The sequence below is a fragment of the Zootoca vivipara genome, chromosome 4 (assembly GCF_965207765.1).
Source record: "Zootoca vivipara chromosome 4, rZooViv2.hap1.1, whole genome shotgun sequence".
Classification (NCBI taxonomy): Eukaryota; Metazoa; Chordata; class Lepidosauria; order Squamata; family Lacertidae; genus Zootoca; species Zootoca vivipara.
The window spans coordinates 97924073-97945365 of record NC_142587.1 but is presented as its reverse complement, the minus strand read 5'-3'; the positions used below and the strand labels follow the sequence as shown (position 1 = coordinate 97945365).

The 21293-nt window shown below is 44.4% G+C and overlaps 1 protein-coding gene across 2 annotated transcripts; it reads left to right on the top strand.

Moving 5' to 3' along the window:
* The first annotated feature begins 4153 nt into the window (after nucleotides 1–4153).
* LOC132592031 (uncharacterized) lies at nucleotides 4154–17544 on the top strand. 2 transcript variants are annotated; one of them, XM_060273960.2, is made up of 6 exons: nucleotides 4154–4245; nucleotides 5225–5718; nucleotides 5915–6008; nucleotides 6281–6363; nucleotides 7140–7266; nucleotides 10127–17544. In XM_060273960.2, exons 2-6 carry the CDS (start codon nucleotides 5317–5319, stop codon nucleotides 11554–11556), a joined length of 2136 nt encoding a protein of 711 aa, XP_060129943.2. In that variant the 5' UTR covers nucleotides 4154–4245; nucleotides 5225–5316; the 3' UTR covers nucleotides 11557–17544. The 2 variants fall into 2 exon arrangements, with proteins under 2 accessions (XP_060129943.2, XP_088524983.1); XM_088668857.1 differs by lacking the exons at nucleotides 4154–4245; nucleotides 5225–5718 and having other exon boundaries at nucleotides 5798–6178.
* Nucleotides 17545–21293: the final 3749 nt, after the last annotated feature.

The window sequence follows — 21293 nt, the reverse complement described above, 5'->3', positions numbered from 1 at the left end:
CAGGGGGGGAGTTGAGGGAAGTCCAGAGGAGGGGAGGGAGAACAATGGTATATATAACATGTTGATTGAGATCTGCATTTTTATGTGTTATAAAATTCAATAAATATTCATTAAAAGAAGGAAAGGAAAAGGGGATATTTGACATACTAGCCACATATCCAGCAACAGGAGAAGTGAATTTCTAACACGCCACACATGTTTGCAGATGTTAAGGAAATGACATGGGGGGGCACATCTTTAAAGTTGTTACAATGTGTTCAATTCTGGGCACCACAGAAGGATAAGGAATGTGTCTGCAAGCATTGGAGAGTGAATTTTGAGTTATGGTGGGGTGGGGTGATGGGCTGAAATACAGCCAAGCTTTGCTCTTTGGTAGAAAAAGATGGAGGGATTGGTTTTCAGAGTTTGGAATAGAGAGTGTTAAGTGGGAGGTGAAAGCGGTGATGTTTTGAAGCAGAGCTGGTGATATCAAGCATTTGAGTGATTATCTGGGGGTTTTCATCATTTTGTCTGTCATTCAAATCAGACTTCAAATATGCTAAAGTCCAGCCAAGGTTTAAAGTACATGCAAATTCATAATTTGGTGGAATGTGCCTTGACCATTTTTTCCTGTAACTAATAGAATCATAGAATCATGGAGTTGGGAGAGACCACGAGGGCCATCCAGTCCAACCCCCTGCCAAGCAGGAAACACCATCAAAGCATTCTTGACATATGCCTGTCAAGCCTCCGCTTAAAGACCTCCAAAGAAGGAGACTCCACCACATTCATTGGCAGCAGATTCCACTGTCGAATAGCTCTTACTGTCAGGAAGTTCTTCCTAATGTTTAGGTGGAATCTTCTTTCTTGTAGCTTGAATCCATTGCTCCGTGTCTGCTTCTCTGGAGCAGCAGAAAACAACCTTTCACCCTCTTCTATATGACATCCTTTTATATATTTGAACATGGCTATCATATCACCCCTTAACCTTCTCTTCTCCAGGCTAAACATACCCAGCTCCCTAAGCCGTTCCTCATAAGGCATTATTTCCAGGCCTTTGACCATTTTAGTTGCCCTCTGGACACGTTCCAGCTTGTCAGTATCCTTGAACTGAGGTGCCCTGAACTGGACACAGTATTCCAGGTGAGGTCTGACTAGAGCAGAATACAGTGGTACTATTACTTCCCTTGATCTAAATGCTATACTCCTATTGCATTGGCTTTTTTAGCTGCTGCATCACACCGTTGACTTATGTCAAGTTTGTGGTCTACCAAGACTCCTAGATCCTTTTCACATGTACTGCTCTCAAGCCAGGTGTCTCCCATCCTGTATTTGTGCCTTTCATATTTTTTTTGCCCAAGTGTAGTACTTTACATTTCTCCCTGTTAAAATTCATCTTGTTTGCTTTGGCCTAGTTGTCTAATCTGTTAAGGTGATTTTGAAGTGTGATCCTGTCCTCTGGGGTATTACCCACCCCTCCCAATTTGGTGTCATCTGCAAACTTGCTCAGAATGCCCTCAAGCCCATCATCCAAGTCATTGATAAAGATGTTGAATAAGACTGGGCCCAAGACAGAACCCTGTGGCACCCCACTAGTCACTACTCTCCAGGATGAGGAGGAGCCATTGATGAGCACCCTTTGGGTTCGGTCAGCCAGCCAGTTACAAACCCACTGTTAAGGTCATTTTGAAGTGTGATCCTGTCCTCTGGGGTATTAGCCACCCCTCCCAATTTGGTGTCGTCTGCAAACTTGCTCAGAATGCCCTCAAGCCCATCATCCAAGTCATTGATAAAGATGTTGAATAAGACTGGGCCCAAGACAGAACCCTGTGGCACCCCACTAGTCACTACTCTCCAGGATGAGGAGGAGCCATTGATGAGCACCCTTTGGGTTCGGTCAGTCAGCCAGTTACAAACCCACTGAATGGTAGCATTGTCTAGCCCACATTTTACCAGCTTCTTTACAAGAATATCATGGGGCACCTTGTCAAAGGCCTTGCTGAAATCAAGATAGGCTATATACACAGCGTGGATAGATAAAGGGCAGAAAATTTCGTCTGTTAATGGTAAGGCTGAAATTACTGAGAATTAAAAATCTTATGAACTGTGACTGTCTGGCCATTTTCATTCATAGATAGGAGGACGGTTGATTGTTCTGCTAATGATCACAAATAACCCCAATTTGTGAAACATTTTTGAATAGAGATCTGTACCCCAATCTCATGTAGATACAGAAGGCATGTAGCTCCCAATCTCCCCCCCCCCCCGCCGGGGTGTAGGTATTTCTGTTTAATGCAGGAAACATGATCCATTAACGCTGAGACTTTAATAAGAATTTAATTTTATCCAACTTTTATTACTGGCTTTTGGTGGGGAAGTTGAGTTGTTGGGTTGTCTGAATGTTGAAGTTCTGATCTATTTAAAGTTTAAGGTTTATAAGCCTGCTTCCTAAGCAGCAAGAAACAGGAAAGCCCTATGTCTTAGGACATCAAATTGGGAAAGTGGATTTTAAACTGACTGAACAGGTTTTATGCCCTTGGGAATTTGGTCTCTTAAATCTACCCCATTGCGTTCCTCAAGTCCCTTTGTAAAGGTAAAGGTACAGGGACCCCTGACCATTAGGTCCAGTTGTGACCGACTCTGGGGTTGCGGCGGTCATCTCGCATTATTGGTCATGTGGCCAGCATGACTAAGCTGCTTCTGGCGAACCAGAGAAGCGCACAGAAACGCCGTTTACCTTCCCTCTGGAGCGGTACCTATTTATCTACTTGCACTTTGACATGGTTTCGAACTGCTAGGTGGGCAGGAGCTGGGACCGAGCAACGGGAGCTCACCCCGTCGCAGGGATTTGAACCGCCGACCTTCTGATCAGCAAGCCCTAGGCTCTGTGGTTTAACCCACAGCGGCACCGGCATCCCTGAGTCCCTTTGTAGGTTGCCCCAAATCTTTGCCCCAGGGGGTACTTAAGGGGGAAACAGTGGTTATGTAACTAAACCCTCAACAATGGAAGAAAGGTTGCCAAGTTCCAAGATTCTTTCCACGGGTAAATTTCAGAGTTCTCCCACTCTGAATTGTCTCTGAGTGTTGTTTTTAAATGGATTTTTATCAATTTTATCAGGTTTGGTTTTGTGTGAATATACCTATGCATTATAGAAGGGATGTCCAACTTCCAATAGACTGAGATCTACTCCCAGTAATAAAAAAAACCTGCCAGTGATCTACCCATTGTCTTTTCTCAGGGAGCAGTGACCAGAGTTGTGCATCGACCAGTAGATCGCGATTGACCTGTTGCACATGCCTCCATTCTAGGAACAGCATTCCTGACCCAGATTTTCACAGGAAGTCTCTAAGAGCTGTTGTGTATTGAGTAAAAGGATTTTATATCTGCAGTACTATTGTCTGTATGTGCTTTAGGGTTAAGTAACTGCCTTTTGGTTCCAGAAGGTACAGCTACTATTGGTTCATTTAAGCTGCTGTATTTGGATCCTCTGTCTTATTGGTTTCCTCCAAAAGGCAGCACTGGGATTGCCTGATATTGTTCCCTCCAAAATGTATCCCTTTCTAGCTAGCTCCCTGTCCCTATAAATGTAGCCTTCCTGCCCTCAGAGTCAGTCCTGTTTTGCCCTAAATAAAAAACTGTTCTATTGAAGATGCATATCTGGACTTCTTAAGCCACGACACAACAGAGCCATTGTGGTGTAGTGGTTAAGAGCGGTAGACTAGTAATCTGGGGGAGGAAATTTGCATTTCCGCTCCTCCACATGCAGCTGCTGGGTGAGCTTGGGCTAGTGACACTTCTCTCAGCCCCACTCACCTCACAGAGTGTTTGTTGTAGGGGAGGATGCTTTAGCTGAGATTCCTGCACTGCTGGGGGTTGGACTAGATGACCCTTGTATCCCCTCCTCTCTCTCCGCTCCTGAATTCGAGGAGGAGGTTCCTTTTCCCTGCAAGCTGTTCCTCTGGTTTCCGGCCAACAGAGGGAGATGCTCAGAGTCCAACCAAGAGCCTCACCCCCCAAAGGATATCTGGGTATAAAATCCATGAAAAATAATAAAAAGCAGAGGATCTGCCAAGCGAGAGAGGGCGAAGCTGGGTGGACGCGGCATTCCAAGGGTTAAAGGGAACTGAGCTGCCTTCCTAGAGAGGACAGGAAGCAAGAGGGGTCCAAGTCCTCCAGAGCCAAGGCCCCTCCCTCCCCAGTCCTTTCCCCGCTTTGGTGTCTCTCCTGCAAGGGCTGCATCGCTGTCTCCTCCCTCCTGGGATCTGGTGAGTCTCTTCTCTCCCCCCCCCCAAGAGGGTGCAGTGGGGAGACGGTGGGGGGTCCCAGGGCTGCAGCAGGGGAGGATGCCTTGGGGGGGGGCTGATCTGCTCATGCAGGGGGGGGGGAACAAAAACCACGTGGAGGAAGGAAGGAAAGGTGGGAGAGAAAGGCCAGGAATAAAGAGAGGGATCCCAGCCCATAGTCTGGCTGCTGCATTGCAAACCAGTTTCCCAGTCGTCTCCAAGGGCAGCTCCACACGGAGGCCACTGCAGCAATCCCCTTGCACCCAGAGCATGGCATCCCAGGACCACATCCTCTCTGTCCCAAAGGGATTGTTGCTGGAAAACAAGCCGGAAATGGGCGCTGCTACTCACTGAGCCTCCAGGGACCTTGGCATCAATGGCTGTGTGTGTATGTTAAGTTACTGAATTATTACTATTATAAAAAAATTGCTGCCTAATTTTAAAGGGAGATGTCTTTGGCCCTCAGGGGGTTGGCCAGATACATACCTGGCCCTCAGAGCAAAGAAAAAGGGACCCCACCCCAGGAGTCTGTCTTGAGAGCGGCAGAGAGTCCAAGTGCAAGAAAAGGAGACAGAAGCAGGGGAGTGGGGGTGGGGCTGGGGAGCAACTCCTGAGGACCCCCACTAGAGCCAAGCATCCATTTTTCACAAGATACAAATGATTCCCTTGTTAGTAAGTTCTGACTTCATGCATTTAGTGGAAGGCAGCAGAAACCAGGTTGATTAATCTCACAGAAACCCCTTCAGTTGCCTCCACATTTTGCATTGCTAGAAGGCTAGAGACTTATTTCTTATCCTCTCCCTCCTCCTCCTCTTTCTTTTCAAAAAGAGAGCTCATGGTCTGGGATGTGGTGCAGTCCAGCCCTGGTTCCCAGCAAGACTCATCCTTGCTTGCTCAGGAATCTATTCCCCCCCCCTCCCCGTCCTACAAATTCTGTAACAACACTTTATTTCCTTTGTAGGAAATCCTAGAGCTTTTCATTACAACAGATAGAACTTGGCAGAAGACTAAAAGGGTTCCTTCTGATCTCTCAGAGGCTTCCTGAAAGCACAGATGGATGAGCGGGACTCAGCTGGCCCTCGAACAGGAAGCAGACATGCCATCCAATCTGGGAGCAGTGGGGGATTATGGGAAAACCCAGTGCAGAATACCCTGGGTGAGGAGGACACCCTCCGCTCAGAGGTGCAGAGCCAACAGTTGAGGCAGTTCTGCTGCCAGGAGGCCAAAGGACCCCGAGAGGTTTGCAGCCGACTCTACCACTTTTGCCACCAGTGGCTGAAGCCAGAAAGGCACACGAAAGCTGAGATGCTGGACCTGGTGATCTTGGAGCAGTTCCTGGCTGTCCTTCCCCCGGAGATGGAGAGCTGGGTGAGGGAATGCGGAGCAGAGACCAGTTCCCAGGCGGTGGCCCTGGCTGAAGGTTTCCTCCTGAGTCAGGCAGAGGAGAGAAAGCAGGTGAGGGAGACTTTCCTCTGGATACTCCCAAGGGGCTCCAAAGAGGACAGAGAACATCCCATAATGGTCTACTGATGGTCCAGCCTTTTATTTGGAAAGCACCCATGGAATGAGATCTCACACCCTTCAAGTCTTTGTCATTCTCTTTCTAATATTTCTTCCCATTCTCTGTTTTGAATCCTTGTTTCTTTTTCAGGGAAAGGATCATTTTGCAGAAATGGACCTGGATTCCTGTGAGGCAGAGAGGCCTCCGTTGGACACCAGAGAGAGGCCACTGGCTAAGGAGGAAGGTGGTTTTTCTCTGTTTGGTCCCATTCTGTTGGTTTTCCAACTCATCTGAGGGTTCTTTTCGCCTTGTTTTGGGGGAAGACAGTTGGGAACAAGGATCCAGAGGAGGGGAGATGTATTTTTGCACAACAAACATATGAAATGGGCACAAACGTCCAAATGCTCTCAGCAGGTTAGGCTTTCTCAAAGGCCCATCTGTAGTTAGAGATGCCCTGTTTCACCTGTGAGAAAAGCACGCCCTCCTGTCGTCCTGATTACCTTTTTTCTCTTGCAGGTGACAGAATGATGCCGGCAAGACCTCCTGATCCGTCTTTTCATGGGGGCAGAAGGGAAGCAGCGGCTGTGGAACCAGATCAGGTCAGCGGAAGCTGCCTTGTGGGGACAGAGGCCGAGGGCTGGAGCAATGTCATGGACTGGTTGGGCACAGAGGAATGGTGGGAGGATGCAGCTGGGGAACCAGGAAGAGAAGATGGCTCAGAGCCCAAGAAGTGGAGGTAGAAGAAGGACTTGTGGTCAGAGGGGGAAGCCTGGGAAGAGGAGGTGTCAGAAGCTGAAGGGCTAACAGGGCTTAGTGAGCTGGGAGACTCTGTGGCAGAATGCAGTCCAGAATCAGAGGCAGAAGAGGAAGGAGGCGAGTGGGAGGAGGGAGATCGAGAGGCAGAGGTGAGTCAGGATAAGGAGGAGCCACCGGGGGCTCCCTCTCCTTTTGCCAGAAGCCACCCTCCCTGCTTGTCTCTGAGAGCCAAGAGACGCCCTCCATGGAATCTTTGCAGGATTCTTTGCCTCCCCCTCTCCATGCCCCCATGAACCCCTTGAATTTGACTCTATGGCATTGAGAGGGAACCTCCCCAGAACAGCTCACGAGGAGAGGAGAAAGTAGATCCTTCGGTCAGGCAAAGTGGAATGCTTGCAAAGGCAGAATGACTTGAAAAACACAAGGTATAGTGCCACCTATTTGCACAAAGACTAATACCCATAATTAAAACGCAGAAAAAAATAAGCATAATTAAAATGTGCAGTAAAACAATCCTATTGAAAGAACACCACAATTAACAGGAAGGAAACAACAGAGCATTGTGTAGCAGATCATATTGATGCTGTCTCAGAGGAGGACATTTCCCTTTTTCTTTTAGGGTCCAGTGTGCTTTGAAGATGTTGCTGTTCGTTTCACGGACAAAGAGTGGGCGTTACTGGATCCTGACCAGAGAGCTCTGCATAAGGAGGTCATGGAGGAGAATTGTGGGATTGTGGCCTCTCTTGGTAAGACTCCCAGTGGGATCGTCATATCTGCCTGGAAATTAAAAAAAAAAAAGCCTCTATGGGACCAACCTCATATATTTTCACAGAGCTCAACAGCGTCCCTTATAACACCTGGGAACCTAACAACCCCACGATAAACAGTAAATTACAGGGCTTTTTTGAACAATCTTCCTCAAATTATTCCTTTTTCTACCACAATTGGACTGGTCTGAACTGCCCAGGCCATCTTAATTGTCAAGTTAAGAATAGTTAGGAAAGATAAGTAGCTTCAGGTTTTCTGTTTTTGTTTTTGCTCCTGTCAGTCTTGGGTTGACCAAAGAGACGACTGACATTGGAGATGGAGGGGATGCCATGACTGGGCCAAACAAAATTCATCCCAGAGAAGAGCTAGGCTTATTGAATCTCAGGTAGTAGTAGCAGTGATGATGATGATGATGATGATAGTAATAGTAATACAGTGGTACCTCGGTTTACAAACTTAATCTTTTCCAGAACAGGACTGTTGTTAAATCGAGGTACCACTGTAATAATAATAATAATAATAATAATAATAATAATAATTATTATTATTATTATTAATACTCTGCCCATCTGGCTGGGTTCTGGCTGGGTTGCCCCAGCCACTCTGGGCGGCTTCCAACACATTTATAAACATGAAAATCATAATAACAGTCTCTCCATACTTCAATCACCTTTGTGCACCTTTTCCTGCCTTTACCAGTCTGATTTTGTAGTGACTGAGTCTCCTTATACCTTTTCAAAAATATAGAAAGGCCAGCTTTGATTAAGTTTCTCCCAATCTCAGCTGAATCTCAGCTAAAGCACTATTTTACATCGCTTTCTTGTTGAACAATCAACTTTTTGTGCCATTTCTATAATAATAATTTTATAATAATAATTTATTATTTATACCCCGCCCATCTGGCTGAGTTTCCCCATCCACTCTAGGCAGCTTCCAACATAACATTAAAATGCAATTATCTATTAAATATTTGTATAATTTTATTATATTCTACAACCTCACTAAATAAATCTTCATAATATCTTCATATCTGTAGCCTTGTTCATTTAATAGTACTATTTTACCATTTTACACTGCTTTCTCATTGTCCAGTCAACTCTTTGTACCATTTCTATAATTTTATAATGTTTCACAACCTCACTAAATGAAACAACACAAAAAACCCACCAACTTGGTAGCAATCACATAACACACTGACAAAAGTCAACCAAAGCAAGTTGTGCTTCCTTTTTCTGGTTATTTGGCTATAATGTTTGATAGAAACTTTCTTCAATTGCATTCTTTTCTTTTTTTAATATAATATTTTTATTATAATTTCCATAATACAATAATTATTCAAAATATTTAAAAACATCCAAAAAAGATACCCGATACAATGATTATTCAAAACATTAAAAAGGAAAAAGGAAAAAAGTCTTACACACATATTTATTAAGAAAACAAAAACATAAAAAAGATTCCCAACCACCTATTCACCCCCCCTTTGTGACTTCCAACCTGTTCTCCATTTTGTTTCAGTTTTCAAAGTTTTTGTATACCTTTTCTGTTCTTTATTCTAAGGATTTCTATCTTTTCTTGAGCCCTTCATCTGTCTGCTAAGAGTTGGCTTTTTTTCACCAATTTTTTCTTATATTCATTAATTTTCCCCCAATCCTTGTCAATTTTCTGCTCTGATATCCCCTTACTTTCCCCCTATTTTCCTTGCCAAATTTTGGTAACTGATCTATTTTATTTGCCAATCCTCTAATTTTGGAATCTCATCACTTTTCTACCTTTTTGCAATGAGGAGCCTGGCGGATGTAGTCACATACATTACTAAACATTTATCTTTTCCCTTAATTTCTTCTTCCAACATATTCAACAAGAGTATCTCTAGGACTTTTTTAAAAGAATATTTCAACATTTTTCTCAGTTCTATATATATCTTTTCTCCAATTATTTGGAGTGGGGAAAAACTTAGAATCAGATTCAAATTGCTCACAGATAAAAGAAAAGAGGAGGATTTAACCTGCCGAATTTAGAACTCTATCATAATGCAGCCGGACTGATGTGGTAAAAAGAATGGGTGGAACTAAAAATGCAGATGTACTAGATTTGGAGGGTGTGGGTCTGGCCTTCGGATGGCACAAATACTAAATGGAGGAAAAAATTGAAGGAATATAGTAAATTTAATAATACTATCATAAGAAAATCACTCTTAAAAATTTGGGGAAAGTATAAAAGGATATTGGAGCCAAAAAACCCGTGGTGGATTTCCCCGCTGGAAATAGTAGCTGTAAAAATAAAAAATCTGGAAGAGAGGTGGTCAACTTATAAATTGTTAGCAGAAAAGACAGAAGGAATTGTAAATGATAAGATGGGGCCAAGATTTGGGGAAAATAATAATGGTGGAAAAGTGGGAAAAGTTGTGGATAAAAGATATAAGATTCACCCCAAATTATGACCTAAAGGAGAACATTTTGAAGATGCAATATAGATGGCATTTGACCCTGTTGAAGTTGGCTAAAATATATAAAGGGAGTGATAAAATCTGTTGGAGGTGACACGAAGAGGTAGGCTCATACATCCACATTTGGTGGCAATGTAAAAATATATAATTTTATGATATTTCTCTCAAATAACTGGTGTTATGAAACATCAAACCTCCGAAATACACATTTTCCCCGAAGGTCTTCCACAATTTTGACCACTACTGTACATCAAACAAAGCAATATTCAACAACTCATCAGAATCTAATAATAAATATGTTGTTTAATGACAACACTGGTAATGAACACACACCCAACTCCTTCTCCACTTGTTCCTGAGGCTCTAATCCCTTTTTGTTTCCATTGCAGATTGTGATGATGAATTGGAAATCGAGAACAAAGGAGACCATGACAAAATCCTCAGAGAGGAGAAGCCACGTAAAAATTTGGAGTGTAGAGAAAGCTGCAGTCAGAGCTCCCATTCCACTTCCCATCAAGAAACTCTCATTGGAAAGGAACTCTATCAGTGTGTGGAATGTGGAAAGAGCTTCAGTCAGAATTCCTCTCTTACTTCCCATCAAAGAATTCATACAGGGGAGAAACCCCATCAGTGCGTGGAATGTGGAAAGAGCTTCAGTAAGAACTCCCATCTCACTACCCATCAAAGAATTCATACAGGGGAGAAACCCTATCAATGTGTGGAATGTGGAAAGAGCTTCACTGAGAGGTCCCATCTCACTTGCCATCAAAGAATTCATACAGGGGAGAAACCCTATCAGTGTGTGGAATGTGGAAAGAGCTTCAGTCGGAGCTCCTCTCTCACTTCCCATCAAAGAATTCATACAGGGGAGAAACCCTATCAATGTGTGGAATGTGGAAAGAGCTTCAGTAAGAACTCCTCTCTCACTTCCCATCAAATAATTCATACAGGGAAGAAGCCCTATCATTGCTTTGAATGTGGAAAGAGCTTCAGTCAGAGCTCCAGTCTCTCTTGCCATCAAAGAATTCATACAGGGGAGAAACCCTATAAGTGTGTGGAATGTGGAAAGAGCTTCAGTCGGAGCTCCTATCTCACTTCCCATCAAATAATTCATACAGGGAAGAAACCCTATCATTGCTTTGAATGTGGAAAGAGCTTCAGTCAGAGCTCGAATCTCTCTTCCCATCAAAGAATTCATACAGGGGAGAAACCCTATCAGTGTGTGGCATGTGGAAAGAGCTTCAGTCAGAGCTCCCAACTCACTTGCCATCAAAGAATTCATACAGGGGAGAAACCCTATCAGTGTGTGGAATGTGGAAAGAGCTTCAGTAAGAACTCCTCTCTCACTTCCCATCAAATAATTCATACAGGGAAGAAACCCTATCATTGCTTTGAATGTGGAAAGAGCTTCACTCAGAGCTCCAATCTCTCTTCCCATCAAAGAATTCATACAGGGGAGAAACCCTATCAATGTGTGGAATGTGGAAAGAGCTTCAGTAAGAACTCCTCTCTCACTTCCCATCAAATAATTCATACAGGGAAGAAACCCTATCATTGCTTTGAATGTGGAAAGAGCTTCACTCAGAGCTCCAATCTCTCTTGCCATCAAAGAAGTCATACAGGGGAGAAACCCTATCAGTGTGTGGAATGTGGAAAGAGCTTCCGTTGGTGCGCAGATCTCACATGCCATCAAAGAAGTCATACAGGGGAGAAACCCTATCAGTGCCTTGAATGTGGAAAGAGCTTCAGTCGGAGCTCTTATCTCACTTCCCATAAAAGAATCCATACTAATGTCGGAAAAACCATTGTACAGCTTTAGGAGCCAGGCAAATCAGCACCTTTTTAACCAGACCTTTGGATGATTGGCATCTAATGCTCTTTTGAAATGTAGTGTTTTGTGTTTTTGTATTATTATTGTGTTGTGTAACCTTCCTGAGACATGTACAGTGGTACCTCGACTTCCAAACGACTCTACATATGAATTTTTCTACTTACGAAAGGGGGAAATGACCCCGCGCTTACGAATTTCTTCAACTTACGCTGCCACGGGCGGCCACTACTGCTGCTGAGCGCGTGATCACGCTCTCCCCGCTGCCGCTGCATAGGCGGGGATCGAGCCCGTGATCGCGCTCTCCCCACCGCCTCTGACGCTGCAAGGGCCGGCCTCAGCAGATCGGGCCTGCGATTGGTCGCTGCTGCTGCTGCAGCGCACGCAATCACACTCTCCTCGCCGCCTCCGCCGCTGCAAGGGCTGGCCTCGGGGGATTGGGCCCGCGATTGGTGGCCAGCACTGCGGTGCGCGCAATCGCGCTCTCCACGCCGCCTCCGCCGCTGTAAGGGCCGGCCATCTGCTGGCCTCGGGGGATCGGGCAATCACTGCCCCGCGGCCGGCGCCGCCGCTGCAAGGCCAGCCTTCTGCTCCTCGTGGGATCGGACCTTCACCATCGCCGCCGGCCTCCCGCTGGCCGTGCTACCTGCCATAGGGCTGGATCAGGCCCTTGCCACCACTACTGCCGGCCTCCCACCGACCGTGCTACCTGTCGATCCGGCCCTATGGCTGGATCGGGCCCTTGCCGCCGCTCAGCCAGCCTCCTGCTGCCCCGCGCAGGCCTCCTGCTTGTCTTTAAAGTGCCTTTTTTAAAGGCTTCCAGTTTGTCGCCCGAGCCGTCCGGCGGGGTTTGTCTTGGGCTCCAAGACAACCCGGCTTTGCTTGGGGGGGGGAGGGCTGCGAAAGCGCCGCAGCGCCCCAAAAGAGTCCCAGATAGAGCGATCTGGGAATTAAGTGTTCAGCTGTGCCCCATTTTTGGCAATTCCCTGACTCTCCGGTGAGCCCTAATAAGAGCCCCGGAGCGAGAAGGGTTGCAGTCGCGGGGGCCATTTTGAACGTCAGTATTGCCCTAGCGAAGTGAAGCTTCGTGCCGGTGGTGGTGAGCGGCAGATTCCTCCAAAGTCTTTGATTCTGAAAGCTGGACTCCATGAGTAAAGATTGTAAATTTTATTTTATTGGACTATAATTTGGAGAATGGGAGAGAGATCGAAAAAACAGAAGCCATCTCCTCCTACTGATTAACTTAAGAAACAGTTAATAAAAATAAGAGCCCTTTGCCGGTATCAAGAAAATATATTATTTGAACTTTCCCAAAGGACATCTTAAAGAATCTCCCCCAGAGGAAGGGCAAAGGGGGAGAATTGCTAACACTGAGAGAACCCCTGCAACAAAAATTAATTCAAGAAGGGAAAGCTTCTCCCTGCCCTGAAATCGGCAGCCCGATCAGAACAGTGAGTTGAAGGTGATAACGAATGGAAACAAAGAACTGATTTCTAATTTGTGACTGTGTCTGCTTGAAACAATTTTAAAGTGGAGGATACAATATATGAAATGGATATACAGTACCCAGTTGATGTTACATGGAATAGTTGCAATTTGTAACCATCCCCTGGTTCCCAAGCCTGGCTCTCCCCTTGACAAGCCAGGAAAATGTCAACAAAAGATTACGCACCTGCGTTCAAGGACAAAGTGCTAAGACTCTTGTGGCAAATGAGAATTGGGATGTATAAGGCTCAGCAACAATTGGAGGAAATAAATCAAGATTCAACCGAGGTCTTGCCCAAAGCACAGGATTTACCTAAAGAAAGGATGCAAGATCCACAGAAAGAGGATTTGCCCAAAGAAAGGGAGCAAGATGATAAAAAGACATATGAACTGAGTTATGATATAATTGAAAGAGAAGAAAATGAGGATGGGTCACAGGGACAGCAAGATGATGAAGACCAACATGAGATCAGGAATACCTCTGATGGAGGGGGAAAAAACAAGAATTATCGGAGGAACAGAAAACCCACAAGAAAAATAGAGAACAAAGAAGAAGAGAATTTTTTTGGGGGGGGACACAGAGTGGTTTGAATTTGGAAGCAGGTTAGAAAGGGGGTGGGATGAAGGAGGAATGAATATGTTTTTTATTTAGGATGGCTAAAAAAGGACTGAAAACTGGACTGTTGACTTTGGAGCTTACTGGACTGGAAGGGAATGGCCGAGATTGGGGGAGGGAGGGGGGAAAATGTAGGATCATTGTAAAAATTTAAAATTGGGAATGTTAAAAAGGATTTGAAAAATATGGAGGATATTGGGAAGGAAATTATGGCAATTAGAATCATGGCAATTAGAAATTATGGCAATTAGAATGGGGAATATGATAAGAAAACTGTTTAAATGAGTTGAAATGAAAATCTGTAAAGGGGGAGGTAGGGGAAGCCCATAATAATAACAATGTTAAAAAAGAAAGAAAGGAATAGTTATTTTTAGCTTTTCTTTTTCTTTTTTTCTTTTTCTTTTTTAATCTTTTTTCATTTTTTGTGGGGGGAGGGAGTTATTTCTTTTTTTCTTGTGGGGGGGTTCTCTCTTTTTTTGTAAGGAAAGATAGTTAGCATAAATCCTCTGCATGGCACAGATGCTGCATGTGGATGAATGTTTACTTTATGTGATTGCTGTAACTTTCCCACACAGGAGCTCAAGCTGTAACCTGATCTCCTGTCATGTGATGTTCTTTGTTCTCTTTCTACTTTCACTTTCTTCTGAACTGGAGAGTGATGGCTGAACACACACTCTCTGAATAAACGTAGATTAGCACCTACGATTGTTTGCTGTCTTCTTTACCGAAGCCAGTGGCAGTAGTAAGAATATTGGTGATTTACACCCCAATATTCCAACAGTGGTAGCAGAGTAGGGGTTTCGATCCACCGACCTCTGAAAAGCGTGAAAACAGGCACGTAAACAGGCCTCAATCTGCAGCAGCTGATCCTGAGGAATTTCGCCTGCTTGGGAGTCACCGGTTCCTGCGTTCCAGGGGAGGAAGTGCACGGACGTCTGCGTTCCTTATCAATGGAGCAGTGAGTAACCGGGACTGATTTATAGCGGCAATAAAACCTCTAAAGCGGCAGCTTAATTGCAGATGCCTGCCGAAAGCCTAATTTGCAGCTTCTTTGTACTTTGAAGTCAGAAGCTAGCAGCACGCTTACAGTAGCAAGATGGCTAAAGCCGGGGATTCAGATCAAACACCCAAGAGTTTGTGTCCTTTGTTAAATGACTCAAATTACGCAACGTGGAGTGTTAAAATGGAATGTGTTCTTATCCGGCAAGGACTTATTGAGTTGATTCAGAACGCACCGCCCGTTTTGCCAGGCCACAGGTGGTTGAACCGTAACGCACAGGCAAGGGCAACAATAGTTCTGCATTTGGACCCATCACAGCTGGTTCATATTCGGAACTTCGACCATGCTTATGATGTTTGGACTCATCTTCGGGACGAGCACCTTAGGTTGCGCGCCGGATCAACAATGTTATACTTTCAGAGATTAATTAATTTGCGTCTGAAGGAGGGAGGAGACCTGAGAGCCCATTTGCATCAGATGCGTCAACTACGCCAGGAGCTAGTTGACAGAAACGTCAATTTGGATGACGACATTTATTGCTTTACAGTGCTAAATAGCCTTCCCAAGTCCTATAATGCTATTGCAGCCCAGCTGGGGGCTCAAGACCCTCAGCAAATGACTGCAGCAGGAATTTATGCTTCATTGCTTAATGAGGAGGACAGGACCCGCGCACAGGCGGAGGCCAACGGGGAGCGCTACTCACCCTCACCTGGTGCATCTGCAGAGACTGCACAAGCCCTTAAAACTGTGGTCAGATGCCAGTTATGCAATATTCCTGGGCACACAGCCAAAACATGCAGACGACCCCAGAAGGACTCAGGAAGTCAACAACAGGCTTCTGGGCCTAAGGGGCGAGGCAGCGGCGGTAGTGGCAGCAGCAGCGGCGGCAGCAGCAACAAGGGCCCTACAGCACGCAAAATGCTTGTAATGCTCACTCAGCTTGATGACCAAGAAGATGACGGGTCTTATCTGATCATAGATTCGGGATCTTCGCACCATCTAGTGAACGACAAGAGACTGTTCCAGACTTTCGAGAAGCTGGACTCCATCGTGTCACAGGCAGATGGCAATTCGTTGAAATCCATTGGAAAAGGAACTATTTTTCTGAAATCTCTAAATTTGAGTATCAGTAATGTGTATCTTGTTCCAGAGCTGAAGCAAAACCTTTTCAGTGTTTCTCAAATTGATGAGAAGGGGTTTGAGCTGTGTTTTCACAGGGGCACCTGTGTGATTTCTAAAGATGGAGAAGTTCTTTTGACGGGACAAAGAGACAAAGATAACCTTTTCAGATTATCTTATGATAAAAGTGATGCATGTTTTAATGTTGTTGATGATTGTTTAACAGGTCCAGAGGAGCCTAAGGTGGCAAAGAAGCAACCAAGCAAGAAAGGTCTAACACGTTGTTTCCAGATCGTTTCTGCTCATGTTTTTGGTCCTATGCCGAAGTCCCTTGGCAAGGCCAAATATTATCTTTTGATAACTGACCACTTATCTAAGTATACGTGGTTTTATCCTCTGCAAAAGCCTCAGCAGGCTATTGTGAAATTTTCTGAATTTCATGCTAAGGTTGAACTGAAACATGGTTGTAAAATTGAATGTTTATTGACCAATGACATTCCTCTTTTTACTTCACAGGAGTTTCAAGCTTTTTTTGATGACAAAGGCATTCACCACAAGTTTGCCAAAACCCAGGCAGCTTGGGACAAAGGCTTATGTGTTAAGGTTAACACTGAGTTAGAAGCAGGCATGCAGGCGCAACTGCTGAGTTCAGGATTGTCTGAACAACTGTGGGCTGAAAGCATCTCATTTTTCCTTTACCAGTGGCTCAGACAGGTTCCTAAAGGACAGAAGCGTTCTCCTTATGAGATTCTGTTCCAACATAAGCCTGATGTGAGCAACACTAGGGTTTTTGGAACCAAAATGTGGGTGGCTTCGCTTGAGGGCAAGCCAGTCCAAGGCATTCTATTGGGTTTTGAGGAAGGTCAATACAGAGTTATGTTGTCTTCTTCCAATGAGGTGATTCTTACTCAAGAGGTAGAACACACTCCTACGCCACAAGAAACATATGTTCTTGATGAATTTCCCATAGGTGCCAATGATTTTGATGATTCCTACACTGACACAAGTGGTAGTGATAATGATTCCTTTGCTGAAGGCTCTACCCCGAGTAGCTCTGACACAGGGGAGACAGTCATACACAAAGGAACTCATGCTGTTTTTAACAGACCTTCATCGGATGATGAAAAAGTGCTTGAAGCACTAGATCCACTGTTTACCATTGGTAAGAGTTCTCCCAAAAGTCCTGAAGGGGAGAATCTCAGTAAACAGGATTTGCACCTCTCACGCAGGTCTGAGAGGATTAGAAGAGGACCCAAGAGGTATTCTCAGGAGTTTGCCAACACAGCAATTGCAAATTTAGCTGTGCTTAGAACTCCAAAACAGGCAACAGTCACACAGGCTAAGCCACAACAACAGGTTGTCAAACGCAACACTGTTTCTGTTAACAGAGCAACTGCTCTGGTCCCCTGGAAGCCAAAGCTGGTCAATCCAGTCTCAGAGAGTTCCACAGCAGGAAAGTCCTACTTTGTTTATGACAACTGTTTGTTCACTTCTCTTAATGATGCTCTCACATTTGCATCTTTTTCCATTTCAGGATTCAGGGGAGATGTTAGCATAAATCCTCTGCATGGCACAGATGCTGCATGTGGATGAATGTTTACTTTATGTGATTGCTGTAACTTTCCCACACAGGAGCTCAAGCTGTAACCTGATCTCCTGTCATGTGATGTTCTTTGTTCTCTTTCTACTTTCACTTTCTTCTGAACTGGAGAGTGATGGCTGAACACACACTCTCTGAATAAACGTAGATTAGCACCTACGATTGTTTGCTGTCTTCTTTACCGAAGCCAGTGGCAGTAGTAAGAATATTGGTGATTTACACCCCAATATTCCAACAGGGTGGACACCCTTCTCTGTCTTCCCTCGTATCCGGGGGCCCACTGGTGGCAGAAGTGGGCTCTGGGGGGGGGAGGAAGGGGGAGGGGATAAAGCCAGCTATATAATGGAACACCTTCGACGACTCTCTCGTGGCAGGAGGGGGCTCGTGAGGGGGGGTGGAAGAGGGTGGTGGAATATGATATGTATCTTGTGACCCTTGTTGTAAAATTAATAAAAATTATTAAAAAATAAATAAAAGTGCCTTTTTTTAAAGGCCCCGGAACGAATTAATCCGTTTCCAATGCATTCCTATGGGAAACATTGTTTCGACTTACAAATGTTTCTACTTACGAATGTGCATTCGGAACGGATTAAATTTGTAAATAGATGTTCCACTGAGGGTGTAGGGAATAGGTGGCAACTCTTAAAGGTGTAAGGGTCTGTCCCCGTCCCCCCCCCCCGGAAATTTTTTTGAGGAGGTGTGGCGTTTGCCCACTCATTATGGAGATGCCGTACCGGGGGAGAGAGAGAAAGGGTTAATAGGCTGACCAATAAGAAAGCTCAGGGGCGGAGCGTAATTGTGTTTAAGGCTCAACACGGGTTTTGGCAGTTGGTTAGTTTCTTTTTTTCTTGTTCTTTTAATCCAAGCTTTTATTGAAACATAACATATATACATAATAACCAAAATTACCCAAATACCCTAACATAAAATATAATACCTAAATTACAACAGCTACATAATTATACTTATAAAACCCAACACCCACCCTATATTTCCCTCCACAGCAATTCGACTTCTTTTAATTTATTTATACCTTTTTTCCTTGCATTGTATAGTAGATTATTTTTGTTAAATTCTGATTTTTCCCTCTTTCTTTTTTGGTTTTGTTATTCCTTACATTGTTTATTCTAAACCTATTAGCATGTTGTTTTTAGAACAGTATTTTGACATATAATCTTCGAAATACTTCCACTCCATTCTTAACTTTTGATTTGATTGGTTCCTTGGTTGGTATGTCCTGAGATTTCCATTTAGTGGCAATCACTGGTTGATGGATCTGGACCAAACAATCTGCTACCCGAACCGCGATGGTGATGGTGTAGACCAGAACGATGACTCAGGAACAGAACTCGCTGAGCAGTAACTTGATTTGTGGTAGCTTTTATTATATACAGCAGAGTAAAGCACAGCTTTGTACAAGTTACTATATACACAAGTACAAGTTACTATATACTTCAAACACTCAACTTTCTCATCTTACTCCAACTAACTCCTACAGTCTCCAACAAAGACCTGCTGTGTCATGCTGCTTATCAGGGAAACTCAGCCAATCACAGCCTGTTGTTAGGCTTCACTGTCTTTAGGCAGACTTGGCTTCCTGCCAATTTTCTTAATTGCCCACTTCAGAGCTGCAGTTTCTCACAGACCTCAACACCCCCTCACAGCTTACAAAGTGCAATTAGTCTTTGAGCATAGACAAAGTATTATCTCTCGCTTTGATTTCCAAACCCATGCTCTGACACAGCATATTCCAATTTACAAACCTAAAGGCTTCGTCATGACATCAGCAATGTTTTCAGCGCTTTGCACATATTCACAAATAATGGTATTATACATTTAACCTGACATTTTGGTATTTCAAATGAACATGTTTTGATCGACTTTTGAACTGTTCTGTCCCATACAGAGTTATATACATAGAGAAGTGCTTTTCACATGAGTTTCAAGCTTTTTTTGATGACAAAGGCATTCACCACAAGTTTGCCAAAACCCAGGCAGCTTGGGACAAAGGCTTATGTGTTAAGGTTAACACTGAGTTAGAAGCAGGCATGCAGGCGCAACTGCTGAGTTCAGGATTGTCTGAACAACTGTGGGCTGAAAGCATCTCATTTTTCCTTTACCAGTGGCTCAGACAGGTTCCTAAAGGACAGAAGCGTTCTCCTTATGAGATTCTGTTCCAACATAAGCCTGATGTGAGCAACACTAGGGTTTTTGGAACCAAAATGTGGGTGGCTTCGCTTGAGGGCAAGCCAGTCCAAGGCATTCTATTGGGTTTTGAGGAAGGTCAATACAGAGTTATGTTGTCTTCTTCCAATGAGGTGATTCTTACTCAAGAGGTAGAACACACTCCTACGCCACAAGAAACATATGTTCTTGATGAATTTCCCATAGGTGCCAATGATTTTGATGATTCCTACACTGACACAAGTGGTAGTGATAATGATTCCTTTGCTGAAGGCTCTACCCCGAGTAGCTCTGACACAGGGGAGACAGTCATACACAAAGGAACTCATGCTGTTTTTAACAGACCTTCATCGGATGATGAAAAAGTGCTTGAAGCACTAGATCCACTGTTTACCATTGGTAAGAGTTCTCCCAAAAGTCCTGAAGGGGAGAATCTCAGTAAACAGGATTTGCACCTCTCACGCAGGTCTGAGAGGATTAGAAGAGGACCCAAGAGGTATTCTCAGGAGTTTGCCAACACAGCAATTGCAAATTTAGCTGTGCTTAGAACTCCAAAACAGGCAACAGTCACACAGGCTAAGCCACAACAACAGGTTGTCAAACGCAACACTGTTTCTGTTAACAGAGCAACTGCTCTGGTCCCCTGGAAGCCAAAGCTGGTCAATCCAGTCTCAGAGAGTTCCACAGCAGGAAAGTCCTACTTTGTTTATGACAACTGTTTGTTCACTTCTCTTAATGATGCTCTCACATTTGCATCTTTTTCCATTTCAGGATTCAGGGGAGATGTTAGCATAAATCCTCTGCATGGCACAGATGCTGCATGTGGATGAATGTTTACTTTATGTGATTGCTGTAACTTTCCCACACAGGAGCTCAAGCTGTAACCTGATCTCCTGTCATGTGATGTTCTTTGTTCTCTTTCTACTTTCACTTTCTTCTGAACTGGAGAGTGATGGCTGAACACACACTCTCTGAATAAACGTAGATTAGCACCTACGATTGTTTGCTGTCTTCTTTACCGAAGCCAGTGGCAGTAGTAAGAATATTGGTGATTTACACCCCAATATTCCAACAGGGTGGACACCCTTCTCTGTCTTCCCTCGTATCCGGGGGCCCACTGGTGGCAGAAGTGGGCTCTGGGGGGGGGAGGAAGGGGGAGGGGATAAAGCCAGCTATATAATGGAACACCTTCGACGACTCTCTCGTGGCAGGAGGGGGCTCGTGAGGGGGGGTGGAAGAGGGTGGTGGAATATGATATGTATCTTGTGACCCTTGTTGTAAAATTAATAAAAATTATTAAAAATAAATAAAAGTGCCTTTTTTTAAAGGCCCCGGAACGAATTAATCCGTTTCCAATGCATTCCTATGGGAAACATTGTTTCGACTTACAAATGTTTCTACTTACGAATGTGCATTTGGAACGGATTAAATTTGTAAATAGATGTTCCACTGAGGGTGTAGGGAATAGGTGGCAACTCTTAAAGGTGTAAGGGTCTGTCCCCGTCCCCCCCCCCGGAAATTTTTTTGAGGAGGTGTGGCGTTTGCCCACTCATTATGGAGATGCCGTACCGGGGGAGAGAGAGAAAGGGTTAATAGGCTGACCAATAAGAAAGCTCAGGGGCGGAGCGTAATTGTGTTTAAGGCTCAACACAGGGGTTTTGGCAGTTGGTTAGTTTCTTTTTTTCTTGTTCTTTTAATCCAAGCTTTTATTGAAACATAACATA